This window comes from Blastocystis hominis, assembly GCF_000151665.1.
Source record: "Blastocystis hominis, Singapore isolate B (sub-type 7) whole genome shotgun sequence assembly, scaffold_17".
In the NCBI taxonomy this organism is placed as follows: Eukaryota; class Bigyra; order Opalinata; family Blastocystidae; genus Blastocystis; species Blastocystis hominis.
The window spans coordinates 274,235-287,981 of NW_013171824.1; the positions used below are offsets into that span (position 1 = coordinate 274,235).

Consider the following 13,747-nt stretch of genomic DNA (forward strand, 5'->3'; position numbering starts at 1 on the left):
TTCATAACAAACAAAATCCAGACAAACACGATTCTGTCATTTCATTGGTTTAACACAATGTTTGATTCTGTTAAATCCATTTTCATAAAATAACTAATTCTGAGTAGCAGGAACAATACTGTTGATACTTAGTACTGGAATAACCAATCGATGAATGAATGATTGGAGTTTGTAGTAAATTCCGTTATTGTTAGTTGGAATGCACAATGATTGGTATATAGTGGTTGGAACTGAATGATTCCTAGATATTATCACAGATTGTATGCTATATGTGAATAGAATAGTACTGGAATGATTTGTGTAATTGGTCACAATCTATTGAACGAATATGAGTTGGATGTACAAAGATTGTATAGCATGGAGATGGTTTGTACCATGAATGAATGAAAGAAAGGAGAAAAGAAAAGAAGAAATAGTATTAATTGCTTAAGATCTTAATCCATTCAATGATATGTATTAGTTATTTATTATTATTGATGTAATACGTGATAATGATAATGAAAAGTGAATGAGAGAGAATCGAAATGAATGGGAATGTGATTGGTTGTGATATTGGAGTTGGATTCGATTCGATTTCAGCAATTCAACACTGAAATGAAAACAAACAAACAAACAAATGAATGAATGAATGAATGAATGAGTAATCCTACAAACATCGATTTGAATTGAGTGCATACTGTGATTATGTATATTTTGTACCATAAGAATGAATGATAGATTGTTGACAAGGAAATATCGTTAAATCTGTATAAAGTGGACCAATAATGTGAATTGCAATGGGATATTTGAATGATTATACCATCAAATCAATGAATGAATGAATGAATGATATCTTATCTAAGAATTGATTGACAATTTCAATACACTACTCATAACCAATGATCTGTACCAATCAGTAACAAGGATGTCATTCATTCAATCCATTCAATTATATTCTATTCTATATTCATTCATATAATCATATTTGATTCACTTTGGTTTGGATGGCTGATTGAATGATTGAATCAACCAACAAATCATTGAATTAATCAATGATTGAATGAACGAAAGATTCTCTCTCTGTGGAGTGATTCACAAAACAACAAAGACCTTTATCACAACCAATGAACTGTAATTCTGCACCAATAATGTCATCGATTCAATCATTCATTCATTCAATCATTTGTTCATGCTTTTATAAATGTTTAACGCATGATTGATTGATTGATTGATTGATTGATTGATTGATTGATTGAATCGATGCCTATTTTGTATACTCTTTCATAATATGAATCTATCAAACAACAAAGCAAATAACAACAATAATAACGACAATGAATTCGTTAAAATGGCACAGCAACAATAATAACAGTAATAGAAATCAATGAGAATAATAATATGATTATGTGTTCAAAAGCAATGTCTAGAACAGAAATGAAATGAAGTAATGAGCAGCAACAACATAATAGGAACGAACAATAACATGAGTAATAATCCAAATGGATGAATTGTGAACTCAATGCAGTGTCCGATATCGAATCAATACCAAATTGATGTAGAACAAACAAACAATGTGTATGTGAATAACAAGCAATAATGAGAATAATAACAGTAAAAGGAATGAGAAGAAGAATATCTGATAACAATCCATAGCTATTGATGATACATAATAATAATAGTAATCATCATAGAAAGAGATATTGAAACAATCATATGTGCAGTTTAATAAAGAAATAAGGAAAGAACCAAATCCATGATAATAATACTCATATTATTGGTAATATGAGTATTATTATTATTATCATGGATCAATCAATCAATCAATGAATAATACTTACTGATCGATTCTGGATAATAGATCAATTAGATTGATATGTGGAATGATCGAAATGAAGAACAAACTCGATATGTGAAAACGAACAAATACCAAGAATGCATATCAATTTCAAACAATCCACATAATTGAATGAATCTATGTGAATCGATTCAGATTTCAATATAAATGAAGAGAAGATCATTTGATTGTCGGTTTGCATGGAAAGATTGATTGTTGTCACGAAACATCAATCGGATTGATTTGAAATGATTTCGTATTGTAGGTTCTGATTATTGATTAAATCATTTGATAGATAGTTTGGTCCATTGCTTACTACAACTACTATTATTATTGTTGTTGTGGATGTTGATGTTGCTGTGGATGTTATTGCTGCTGCTATTGCTATTTCTCTCTTTCTCCCCTACCATTCATTCATTGATTCCGGACCATCAAAATCGATAACAATATTCCTTGTCAACAAAAGAAGAAATGGAATCAATGAAAGCAAAGAATCAAGGGTTTCCTTAATGGCAATCAATGATTCATTAATCTATGAATGAATGATTGAGTGAGTGAGTAATGAAGGAAAACAAAATGAATAAATGAATGAATAATAAGGAAAAACAATGTGTGTCATATGATATCGGATACTGGAAGGTAGGGGAGAAAGATGGGATGATGATGATTCTTGTTCATTGACACTTCGAAGTAACAATGAATTGATTGGTTATGATTTGTTTTGGATCTTCCAAGTCTAACATCACTAACTTCTGTATAATGGAGTTTCTGTTGTCCTCGTTTTGGTGATATTGGAAAGTGGATCTAAATATTGAATAGAGATGGTAAATAGATATTCCAAATCTGTTTCAAAATGTCAATCTACTTGTATCATTGGGGTATGTTCAATCGAAATCGATTCGAGTATTGTTGATAAATAGAATGGAATTGATTTCATATGATTTTCATAGATTTCAATTCCATTTGGTAAGTCTCAGCTTATCTTATCTTATTTTGTTAGGTGATTTGATTTGATTTGATTCATTGTGTTTCATTCGATTCCGCTTGATCATTTGATTTGATTTGATTCGTTTAATAGGAACATATTTCGATTGATTATGATTGGAACAATTCTATCTGGTTCATTTTACAATGATCTGTGGAATTTGTATTGTTGTTTCAAACTGATGGCACATGATTGATTCGATGATTGGTTAAAATGGATATATAATAATAATAATGATAATGATGATGATGAACATAAAACAAAGAGAAATAAGCAAAACAAAACATGGAGCAATCCAAACAAATAATCACATATTTCCTTATGAGAATTGAATCAATAAGAATCGATACAATCCAATTTGTCTGGTGGATAGTGAATAATAAGATGAATGTTAGAATAGAAAAAAGGAAATAATAAAGAAAAAGAAAATACAAAAAAGAAAAACTAAAAACAAATTAGAATCATATAATACAAAAGAAAGATAAGAAAAAAGGAGGATTAAGAAAATGCACAAATATAAGAAAATAAGAAACAAAGAAAACTAAAGAATAGCAAAACAAACAAGAATAAACTAAAAATCAAAATCGAAAATGAAATAATCAAATGAACTACAATCAATTCCAAAAGTTGAAAAACAACAACAACAACAAATGAAAAATGGAATAATCAAAAATAGATAAGCAACATCAAAACAAAAACAAAAACAAAAACAAAAGAATAATGAATCATTGAGTATTATCCAAACTAGTACTATCTCAACAAACAAATATGGATTGTGTCGATTCCTATTGATTCAATTGGATTAAGTGCAATGAATCTTGTCAAAACGATTCGATTGAAGTCGTTCGATCAAGATTCATTCGAAATATGTGATTTGTGGATTCATCGGTGTAAAATCACAAACAGCATATTGAATATACAATCAAACAATGGATTCCAAGAAAGGCCATTATCGAAATACTCATATTCAAACCACAACACAAATGGTTCTCACAATATGCCTCATTATTGTATTGTGATTATCAAATGCTGATTCCATATTGACTTGTTCGAATGGGATCTAATGATTTGAATGATATCAATAATAATAATAATAATAATGATAATGATCAGAAAGAAAGAAAGAAAGAAATAAGAGTATTGTTATGCAATATAGTACAATGATAGATTCCAGCTAATACAATGATCGAACATAATGATTTCATGAATCTCGATCGATTCAATTGCAAAACAACCATTGAGACTACAATGTGTTTGAGTGATTGTTCCATTTGGATTCGATCGAATCAATTGTATAATTCTATCAGTCAATTGGATCGCTATCAATGAATCATTCGATCGATTCTAAATCATTGATAATCGAGCAAATACAAAAACAAATACAACAACAACAACAACTACTACTACTAATAATAATAATCACAAGGATTGATGGTTGAATACTCATCATCAATCTGATTCTGATTCTGATTTTGATTCTGATTGATCGATCCTATCCAATCATTCTATTCATGATCAACAATACCAAAGTGATCTAATGGTATTCAATATGTTGAAATAGACCGATGAATAATGTGGATGATGATACAATCATAATGATGATGATGAATGGAGATCGAAAACTAACCAAATACACACCATTCATTCATTCGATCATTCATTCATTCAGTGGATTGAAGAGCCTTTCTATTCTTATCAGTATTATTGAGTGTGAATGATGAATTGATTCTTTACGATATTCAACATTCATTTGCATTTTGAATCAGCTATCTTTCATCCATTGATTGATTGATTGATTGTGTGAGTGAATGAATGAGTGGTTTGTGTGATATTGAAGAATACGACATTCCATCCAAATATCGAATTGTGAAACCACGATTGATATTACTACGAACTACAACTATCAAGTATCAAACACATCCGATTTGATTCCATTATTATCAAATTGATAAATCCATGTTTTGTGACTCATTGATAAACAAACAAACAAACAAACAAATGATAGTTGGATTGATTGAATGGTGAATCCAATATGATTTCCAATGCTATTCATTCGGATTCTATTCTATTCTATTCTATTCTAGTTTCATTGCCTTGTTTTATCCATTTCACCTCTATTTGATTCTATTCTATTCTATGTATACAGTGATCTATTCCTATTCAATAAGTCAAAATCAATATCCTAATTCAATATCAATCATTCTATTGTATTGTATTGTATTGTATTGTATTATCTACCGATTTAACAATGGATTCACAAATGTGAATAATCATCCAATATCAATCGATTCCAACCATTCCATTGTGTCACTAGCAAATCCAATCTTATTATTTATGATGATGATTATGATAATTCGAAGCAAGCAGTTTCCTATCAATATTGAACAAATCCTAGTTCAAACCTATTCAAACCATCATTTGTATATTATTATTATTATTATTGGTAGATTGGATTCATCATTTGTAAATGTTCAATATGTGATCATTGGGTTATTGGTAATAATAATGATGATAATGATCGAAAACAATGATTGATTGATTGAAACAACAATCATAATTCAGTATCATTGTTAAAATGGTAAAGAAGAACATCATAATAATCAGGCAGGATTGATATTTTGATAATTATAGAATCATGAATTGTGATCAAGAATCGGTTTGAAACAAACAAATAATCAATCAATCAATCAATCAATGGAAATGTTCCTAAACAATGACGAATCACTAAACTAATCAAATCAAATCAAAATTATAGATTTAATGCTTGATTTTGACAAGATTAGCGAGAATGGAAGAAACATCTATGAATCAAATCAAATCAATCAAACTATACTCGAAATTGATTTCGATCGGACTTTCCGGAATGAACCAGGTAGCTTGACAATTTGAAGATTTGGAATATCTAAATACTATCAATATTCAATATTCAGAAATACTTGCCAATGTCACTACACGAGGATATTCGAAACTATATCCTTCAGAAGTTATTGATGTTAAATTTGGAAGATCTACAAAACAAATCATAACCAATCAATTCATTATTACTTCGCATTATCAATGAACTTGAATAATTCCCTCTTCCTTGAAGTGCACACCAACCGAGTTGAATGGATTGTAATGATGGAAGATCTACATCAATCATTTCATTCAAATTCATTCAATACTTTCAATTATTGTTGAGAAGGAAGCACAGAATGCAAAATCACCTAATGTAATGGATTGTAGATTTGGAAGATCTATGCATTATTCAAATATTCAATATCATATCAATACCTCGAATCACAAATGAACTACACCAGAAATTGTCTGAATCACTTCCAATTGTCCCAATTTGAATGGATTGTAATTGTGGTAGATTCTTCAATTCAAAGTCGCCAGCAAAATCACTGAAACTGTATTCACCAATTTGAATCGATTCCAATGATCCACAATTCAATATGTGGAATGATTTCGATTCATCATTTCCATACCAATTCTTTTTCTGAGTAAATGAATTGCTTCCGATTTTGATAGTTTTCAACTGATTCAATCCATCGATTTGGAATGTTTTCACGGATCCAAAACATTCATCGCCGATTTCGATAGATCGTAGCCACTCGAATCGATTCAGATCCAATGCATTCAAATCGTTACAGCAATTCGATGAAATCTTCAAATCGGTCACTTGCAAACTCACATCGGTCCATTTTGTAGATCCAGTGACGCTGAATCGAAGAGGAGCAGGTTCTTCGCGTTTTGGAGCAGGAGCAGGAGCAGGAGCAGGAGCAGGAGCAGGAGCAGGCATCGGAGCGGGTTTGGGTTTGGGTTTGGGTTTGGGTTTCGGCTTTGTGGATTGCGTGTACCATCCATCATAGAGATCTCTTCCACTCACTTCCACTCCATCTTTCCATTCCACTTCGCGAGTAGCAATCCGAGTTTCTTCATCGATCCAGTATCCTCGACCATTTCGAAGAAACGATTCTTTCGATTCATCATAAACGAATTCGCCCACATAGAGGGGAATTCGATTCGAAGCGGTTGTGTTGTTACCGTTTCGCTTGAACTCCGTCATAATAGTTCCTTCGATCTTGCGGATGATCTCCACAAGCTTGTTACCCTTCCACATCCCTTCAAGCAGCATGGCACCCGTTTTATCGTCATACGCGATGCCCCATCCTTCTCGTTCTCGCTTCTCATTGAATTCACCGTGATAAATCAGGTGATCACTCGCATGCGAATAGATTTCCATTCGCTCGCCTCGGACATGGTTTATAATACGATGAAAATCATGCTGATCCAGAATTTCGTCAAATGATTGCACAAATGCGACACGTCCATTATCAAATCGGGTAAAGTCGCCGATTTCGCTCTCGTTCGCATCCACCTCGTAACACATCTTCAGTATGCCATTTTGGAATAGGCAAACCTTCCCAGCTCTCGTCAACGTGTATTCTTCCTCGTGATCGCCTTGATAATATTGGAGGCTATAGTTGCAACCGCCAATAGTGATTTCCTTTGCTTCACCAAGCGTTATGTAACCGTCCAGGAGAAATTCGCTTCCCTTAAGTTCTTCCATTCTACCTATTTGGAATCACATATCCTTAGCCTCTACTCTTTGAATCCGTAATTTGCAGCCAAATATAAAGAATTTATGAAGAAAACAGAGAGATCAGTTTGTTTCCTTACACCTAAGTATTCTTCATATTTAAAAATTATGATAGAGTGCTACCATATACACATTGGATCCAAGATTTCCAAGTGAAGTACTCACTTGTGTTTCGCATCATTTTGTTCACATTTTTGTGGTTGAAATAGTTCGGAGGTATAGATATTTATAATATTTATAATATCAGGATTGTTTGGAAACACTCAGAATGGAAAAGTCCATTTTGTTGTCTACTATGTCTGTATAGGTTGTATATTTATGATATCATAGTGAAATCGTGTTATGAAGCAAGGATTTGGTTGTTCACTCCACTTTGTCTAAATACTCTATATTATCATTATCATCATTATTATTATTTTGATAATCCAATCTATCCATCCATGATTCTAGCCAAATCATTTTGACTTGGGACTGGTTGGGTTTGAAAGCAATTCAAACTAGTAAAACTAGTAAATCAAATCGAATGGAATGGAAATTGGTTTTGATCCAGTGATTTTCACACAAAGAACCTATCTTCGCACATCGTTAACCATTCACTCCATTTTCTATCATTTCCTTATCCTAAACCAACCAACTAACTCTAAATACACTTTCTTTCTATCTATCTTTCTTTGTTTCAACTATCAACTCACAGCACTCTATTTTTATTCTTATTATTATCAAGTAGAGTCGTTTGGTTCCTCGTTCTGGATTATTCTGTTCATGTTTCTAAATCATTCCAACACCCTACACACTCTAAATCTACATTTTCCTTCTTTCCTTCCTAAACACATTTTCGATTCTCATTCAAATCCTACAACGCTTCAACCATTCCACATCTCTACAATTCCATCCATCCATCCATCCATCTTCCAAACCAAACACCGCAACCATTTCTCTCTCAGCAACTGCCAAATCGGTCTGGATCGTGGAAACGTGGAAACATCGCGACCCACGGCGCACCAGGCGTGATCGACGAGGTGGTCGCGGATGAGCGCGCCGGTCACGTCGTAGGCGAAGAGGAAGCGGAAGCGGAGGCGGAGGCGGAGGGGCTGGGTGACGGAGACCACGGTGGCGTTCTGCGCCCAGTTGGACAGGAAGAGATCCAGAGAGCCCGGTCGACTCTGCACACCTTCGTAGGGAGCCACGGACCCCACCCCATCGCCCACCAGATTCCTGCTCACTCACACCCACACCCACACCCACACCCACACCCAGAGCGAACCGGTGAGCGAGGAGGTTGGCTCGCCGTCCACCACCAACACCCAACGAATTCCGACGTGGCCATCGTGGACACTCCGAATTGCCTGCCCATCCACTCGGCACTGCCCACTTCGCTCGGGACGCACTCCAGCGTGTAGGAAGTCGCGGGGATCCCACCCTCCAACACGTCCCACACATCGCGTCCCGCGGGGAACCAGACGGTTCGGCGGAAGGAGGAAGGAGGAAGGAGGAAGGAGGAAGTGGCGGGAGCGCGAAGCTCGCACGTGGCGATGCAGAGATCATGGAAGGATCCGGTAATCGCCATCGCACAGTCCCACTCAATGCCCTCCGCCTGATTCCACACACACCGCATACAGAACCGCGGGGATCTTCTCTTGGAGGGAGAGATACCCGGTGAACGCGGCCACGCTCAGATAGATGGGCGCGTGCTGCACGCTCTGCACGCTCTGCACGCTCTGCACGCTCTGCACGCTCTGCAGGTCCAGGAAGCAGTTCGTGCTGGCGACCTCGCTCTCGCTCTCGCTCTCGCTCTCGCTCTCGCTCTGGATCACGGCCATCGACGCCATCCACGAGCGTCGCACCACGTAGTACCGAATGCTGGCGCCGCCCAGCTCCGCCGGCTCTGCCCACTGCACGCGCAGCGAGGTCGAGGAGAGCGCGGCCACCTCGAGGTTCTGTACCGCGCCGGGCGCGACGACATACGCGGCGAGGGTGATGGGAGAGGAGGCCTCGGAGAGGATGGAGCACGCGGCGGAGCACAGCGCCACGCGCACCCAGTAGGCCACGCACGCATAGAGAGAGAGCTAAAGAGAGAGAGAGAGCTCGGGTTGCTGGACGTCGCCCTCTTGGAGGAGCGCGTCGGCGGCGAAGAGCTGGGAGTGGGAGCCAACCAAGGCCTGCACGAAGAGCTCGCACCACCACCAGACCCAGCGCACCTGCGTGGCTTCGAAGGCGGCAGCAGCACGACGGGCGCGGAGGCAGGCAGGCAGGCAGCAGCACGACGGGGCGGTAGACGGAGAAGGACGCGAAGGCGGACCAGGAGGCGCCCTTGCGGACACGCCAGCTGATGGCCATCACGCTGTTCACAATGGCGCCCGCCACCAACACGGAGCGCGTCTCGAAGAACTGGCTCTGCACATTGCTGCCCATCAAGGCCATCCATCGGGGCTTCATCGGAGATGCCACTGCTCCAGGGAACCTCCATCTGCACAGACACGCTGCGCTGCGCTGCGCCTACTCCACTTCCCTCATACCAATCGCGCTCTCCACAATGCGAGCAGGCCACAACCGAACGCCAACCGAACGCCAACCGAACGCCAACCGAACGCCGGCGCGGGTCGAGAAGGTCGCGATGAGGGTTTCCGCGGGGAAGGGGAGGCCGTTTCGGGACACCAACCTGTTGGCATTGATGTAGAGCGTGCGTGCCTTCGCAGAACCGCGGGAAGGAGCCATCGAAGGCGAAGGCGAAGGCGAAGGCGAACCCAATGGTGCAGTCGGAGATGGAGATCGCGGTGGTGGGATAGGAGAACGTGGCCTCGGCCAATTCAAACACGATGTGGATGTTCATGGGCTCGAATGGGTCGTTCATCACCTCGCCCACGCCCACATTGCTCGTGCAGTAGATCGTGGATTGCTTCCCATCTCCCATCGTCCACAGCGCCACGTCCCTCGCCCCATCGCCCGCCACGCAGCGCAGCATCGGCAGGATGGGCTGGCAGGAGCCCGTCCCCTATCGATCGATCGATCGATTCCCACTGCTGATAGGCGTTGCACCCATCCGTGATCATGCCCCACTAGTCCACATCGCACTTCGTATCCAACACTTGCCCCAAGTGCCCTTCCGGCTACCCCGCCGCTTCGTCCGCGGGGCACACCACCGCCACGCACCTCACCTCTCTTCCATTCCACCACTTCCCACACGCCCGCACCACGCACACCTCCACCTTCCCATGCTCCACAGACCCACAAATGCAGAACTGCACCGTCTTGGAACTCGCCTCCTCCCACTGCCCATTCCAATTCACTCGGCTCCCATCAATCAGAGGCGAGGACCGTACCCACAGCAGTTCGCATACTCCGCCTTCTTGTCCCATTCTCCCAAGTTCCACACACGCTCCGCTTCTACAAACCTACAGCTCTTGCTCCCATAGTTTGCCCTTTCACTCATCGCAAATCCGTTCTCTCTACCACACTCTACCACCTCACAATATGAAAATGAAAATACGAAAAACAGAACAGATATCCTAGGCAAGAACGTCGTGCCTGTACCAGATACCTCCCACGTTGCAAGTTATCTCCATGTATCCGCGGTCACACATGCCATGAATGGGTTCGCCACGTTGCACAGTTTGAAGTACAGAAATTCCTCACTCGGAACACACTCCACACAGCAAAAATGGAACCAGGGTCCACCGCCATTATGGTATTGAATGCGTTCACGATGCATATCTCACACACACAGTTTAGGCAAAGTAACGATAGCGCACACTACACTAGCTTCTTCAAACACACCAACTTGACGACAGAACCCATCCCAGCTACAATACTTACACTCCCACAACACAACACACAAAAACACATAGAAGTCCGAAAACAAAACAAAAGACAAGACATACAAGTCCAATTCCAAATTTTGAATACATTCAAACCCAGTAAGACGAAGCTAATAGCTTTTATTGTAAAACAAATGATTTCAAAAATACACAGGAATTGTGCAATTGTGAAAATAGTGTTGAAATTGGGTATGAGTGGAAGAATAGATTTCGAATAGGGAGGGAGTTGTTTTTACTGTGAAATGGAAGGAGATGAGCGGAAATGGGATATTGTGGAATGAATAGATCGAAGAGTGTTGTTTCCAGTGGAAGCGTTTTGTTTTTCGTTCTATTCATTTGGAATTTTATCTAGATGGGATAGAAAGAAATAGGGTATGTAGAAGATGATGATAGGAATGAAAATGGAAAAGCTAGCGATAAACAGTTTTTGGGTTATCATTTATAGTAATAGTATGTGATATGTGTATAGTAGAATCGAATAGTAGAGTTTGTGAGAAAGGTGGGTGTGTCGTTGAAGAACTGAGCAAAATAATGTAGAATACATAATATATTTTATACGAACAAATAGAGATATATTCATATTCCACTGTTTCTAGGTTTTTCGATAGTTGGTGTCCAGTTTTTGTCGTTTTGATGTACTCTGAACCTATCAGAGTTTGTTATATTGCCAGAGAATACTATCCCTTATAGTATCCCCCACCTGCCAAATACTGCAGAATATCTCCTATTTAAAGGAAGGATCGAATTGTTCACCACTTCAATAGGGATACAAAGTGATTCACAATGTTGTTCTATTACGAGCATGAATAACAATAGTATACATAATACTTGCTGTTTGAGTTGGTTGATGAAAGTGAAATGCTTTGGTTCCCAACTCATTAGAATGAATAGAATTACTCACTAATAGTGATATCAGTATTGTTGATGATAAAGCTAAAATCCATAAGAATGGACTCTATGGGAATGAGTAGTTGGCCAATATCAAGCTGTGAGACATATCTGGCTGATTTGTTGGAGGCAACAATCAAACTATTACTTTTCAGATATATATATAAGATAGACATTGATATCTATCTATCTATCTATCTTCTTGAATACCTTACTGAAGTTGTACTAGTATGATATCGTGAATGACACGTACACTTGGATCACTTGGCGATTTCGCGTGATATCAATCACGTTCGCTAGTAGTAGGGGAATGGCGGAAAACACGCGGAAATCCATTTTCTACCAAATAACCGCGGTGAACTTTTTTTCTGCCATTTCCACCATTTTTGCCATTGTCTTCCTGACCACCTCGATAGCCATGGCGGAAAACACGCGGAAATCCATTTCCTACCAAATAACCGCGGTGAACTTTTTTTCTGCCATTTTCGACCATTTCCTGCCATTGCCTGCCTGGCTACCTTATTGTCCATAACAAGAAACGCGCGGAAACCCATGGCTGCCAATTTCGGCCAATTCCTGCAATGTTAACCTGACTTCCATTGTAGGCCATGGTATCCATGGATGTCCAAAGTGAAAGATTGCTTCCTTTACTTCAGTCTATAATGCCCGAATGCAAGTGTGTGTATGTTGTCGTCCAAGATCCAACGTTTGTTATCCGTGCAAGTCATGAGTGTCTTGGTTTGTTCTTTCGTGCTGATGTTGAAGGCCTGGTTGTTGATACGCTTGAAAGTACCTTCGATCACTGCATCTTCCTTCTTCTCTGCCTCGAGGACGCGCTTGTACAGCTCGATGTTCTTCACGCTCATCCTCTCTCCATCAATCACCACATTGCGAGGAACTCCCTTCGCTGCGTTATGCACTACATGCTTCTCGTCAATCAAACAGTACATCTTTGGTCTAAGTCCCACGAACTCTGTGATGCGATGCCCGTTATGCTCATCCTTGAAGATGGGACCAGGCAACTTCTTGTTGAAGTTGAGGAACGAGTCCAATGAAGGGAACTTGCTCTTGTCCACTTCGTGATCGTAATACTTCACGAGTTCTCCATAGAAGTAGCTAGTGTTATCCAACTCAGAAAAGTCAAACGACTTGTACATATCGCACATTTTGTGGACGATGTTACCACGGTCGTTCAACTGCACGATGAGCGAATCCGTGTCCTGTCCCAACAACTCCACGTTATCGAATGTGTTCTTGAGCACATTGTAATAGAAGTCGTAGATAATGTGCTTCGACATGTCGAGGATAGCGAACCCGATGAAGAATGGCTTCTCCACCTTGCGCACCGGTGTGTTCAGCTTGATGCCGATCAGATTCTCGGAATACATGGTGGTTCCAGCAATCATGTCGTATCCGTGCTTCTGGATGATAGCCTCACGTTCATTCCACGTGCTAGCGAACTTCACTTTCATTCGTTTCAACCCAGTCTCCACGAATTTGCCATAGGTCGAGTTTGCCAACAGCTTGTACAGGTTCTTCTCCACAGTGGTCTTGGACTTGGCTCGTTTCTCACTCAGCATGTTCACGTACTCGAAGATAAATGGTGCCTGCTTGAAACGGATGATGCGGTGGATGTGAGTGACGTGATAACCCTGTTGAAG

The 13,747-nt window shown here is 39.7% G+C and overlaps 1 protein-coding gene; it reads left to right on the forward strand.

The window, feature by feature from the left end:
• Nucleotides 1-11,760: 11,760 nt before the first annotated feature.
• Nucleotides 11,761-13,141, forward strand: GSBLH_T00002216001 (uncharacterized protein; the record flags this gene model as incomplete). XM_013040751.1 has 2 exons in its annotated part: nt 11,761-11,983; nt 12,015-13,141. The coding sequence occupies exon 2, from the start codon at nt 12,695-12,697 to the stop codon at nt 13,139-13,141; it is 447 nt and encodes a 148-aa protein (XP_012896205.1). The 5' UTR covers nt 11,761-11,983; nt 12,015-12,694.
• Nucleotides 13,142-13,747: the final 606 nt, after the last annotated feature.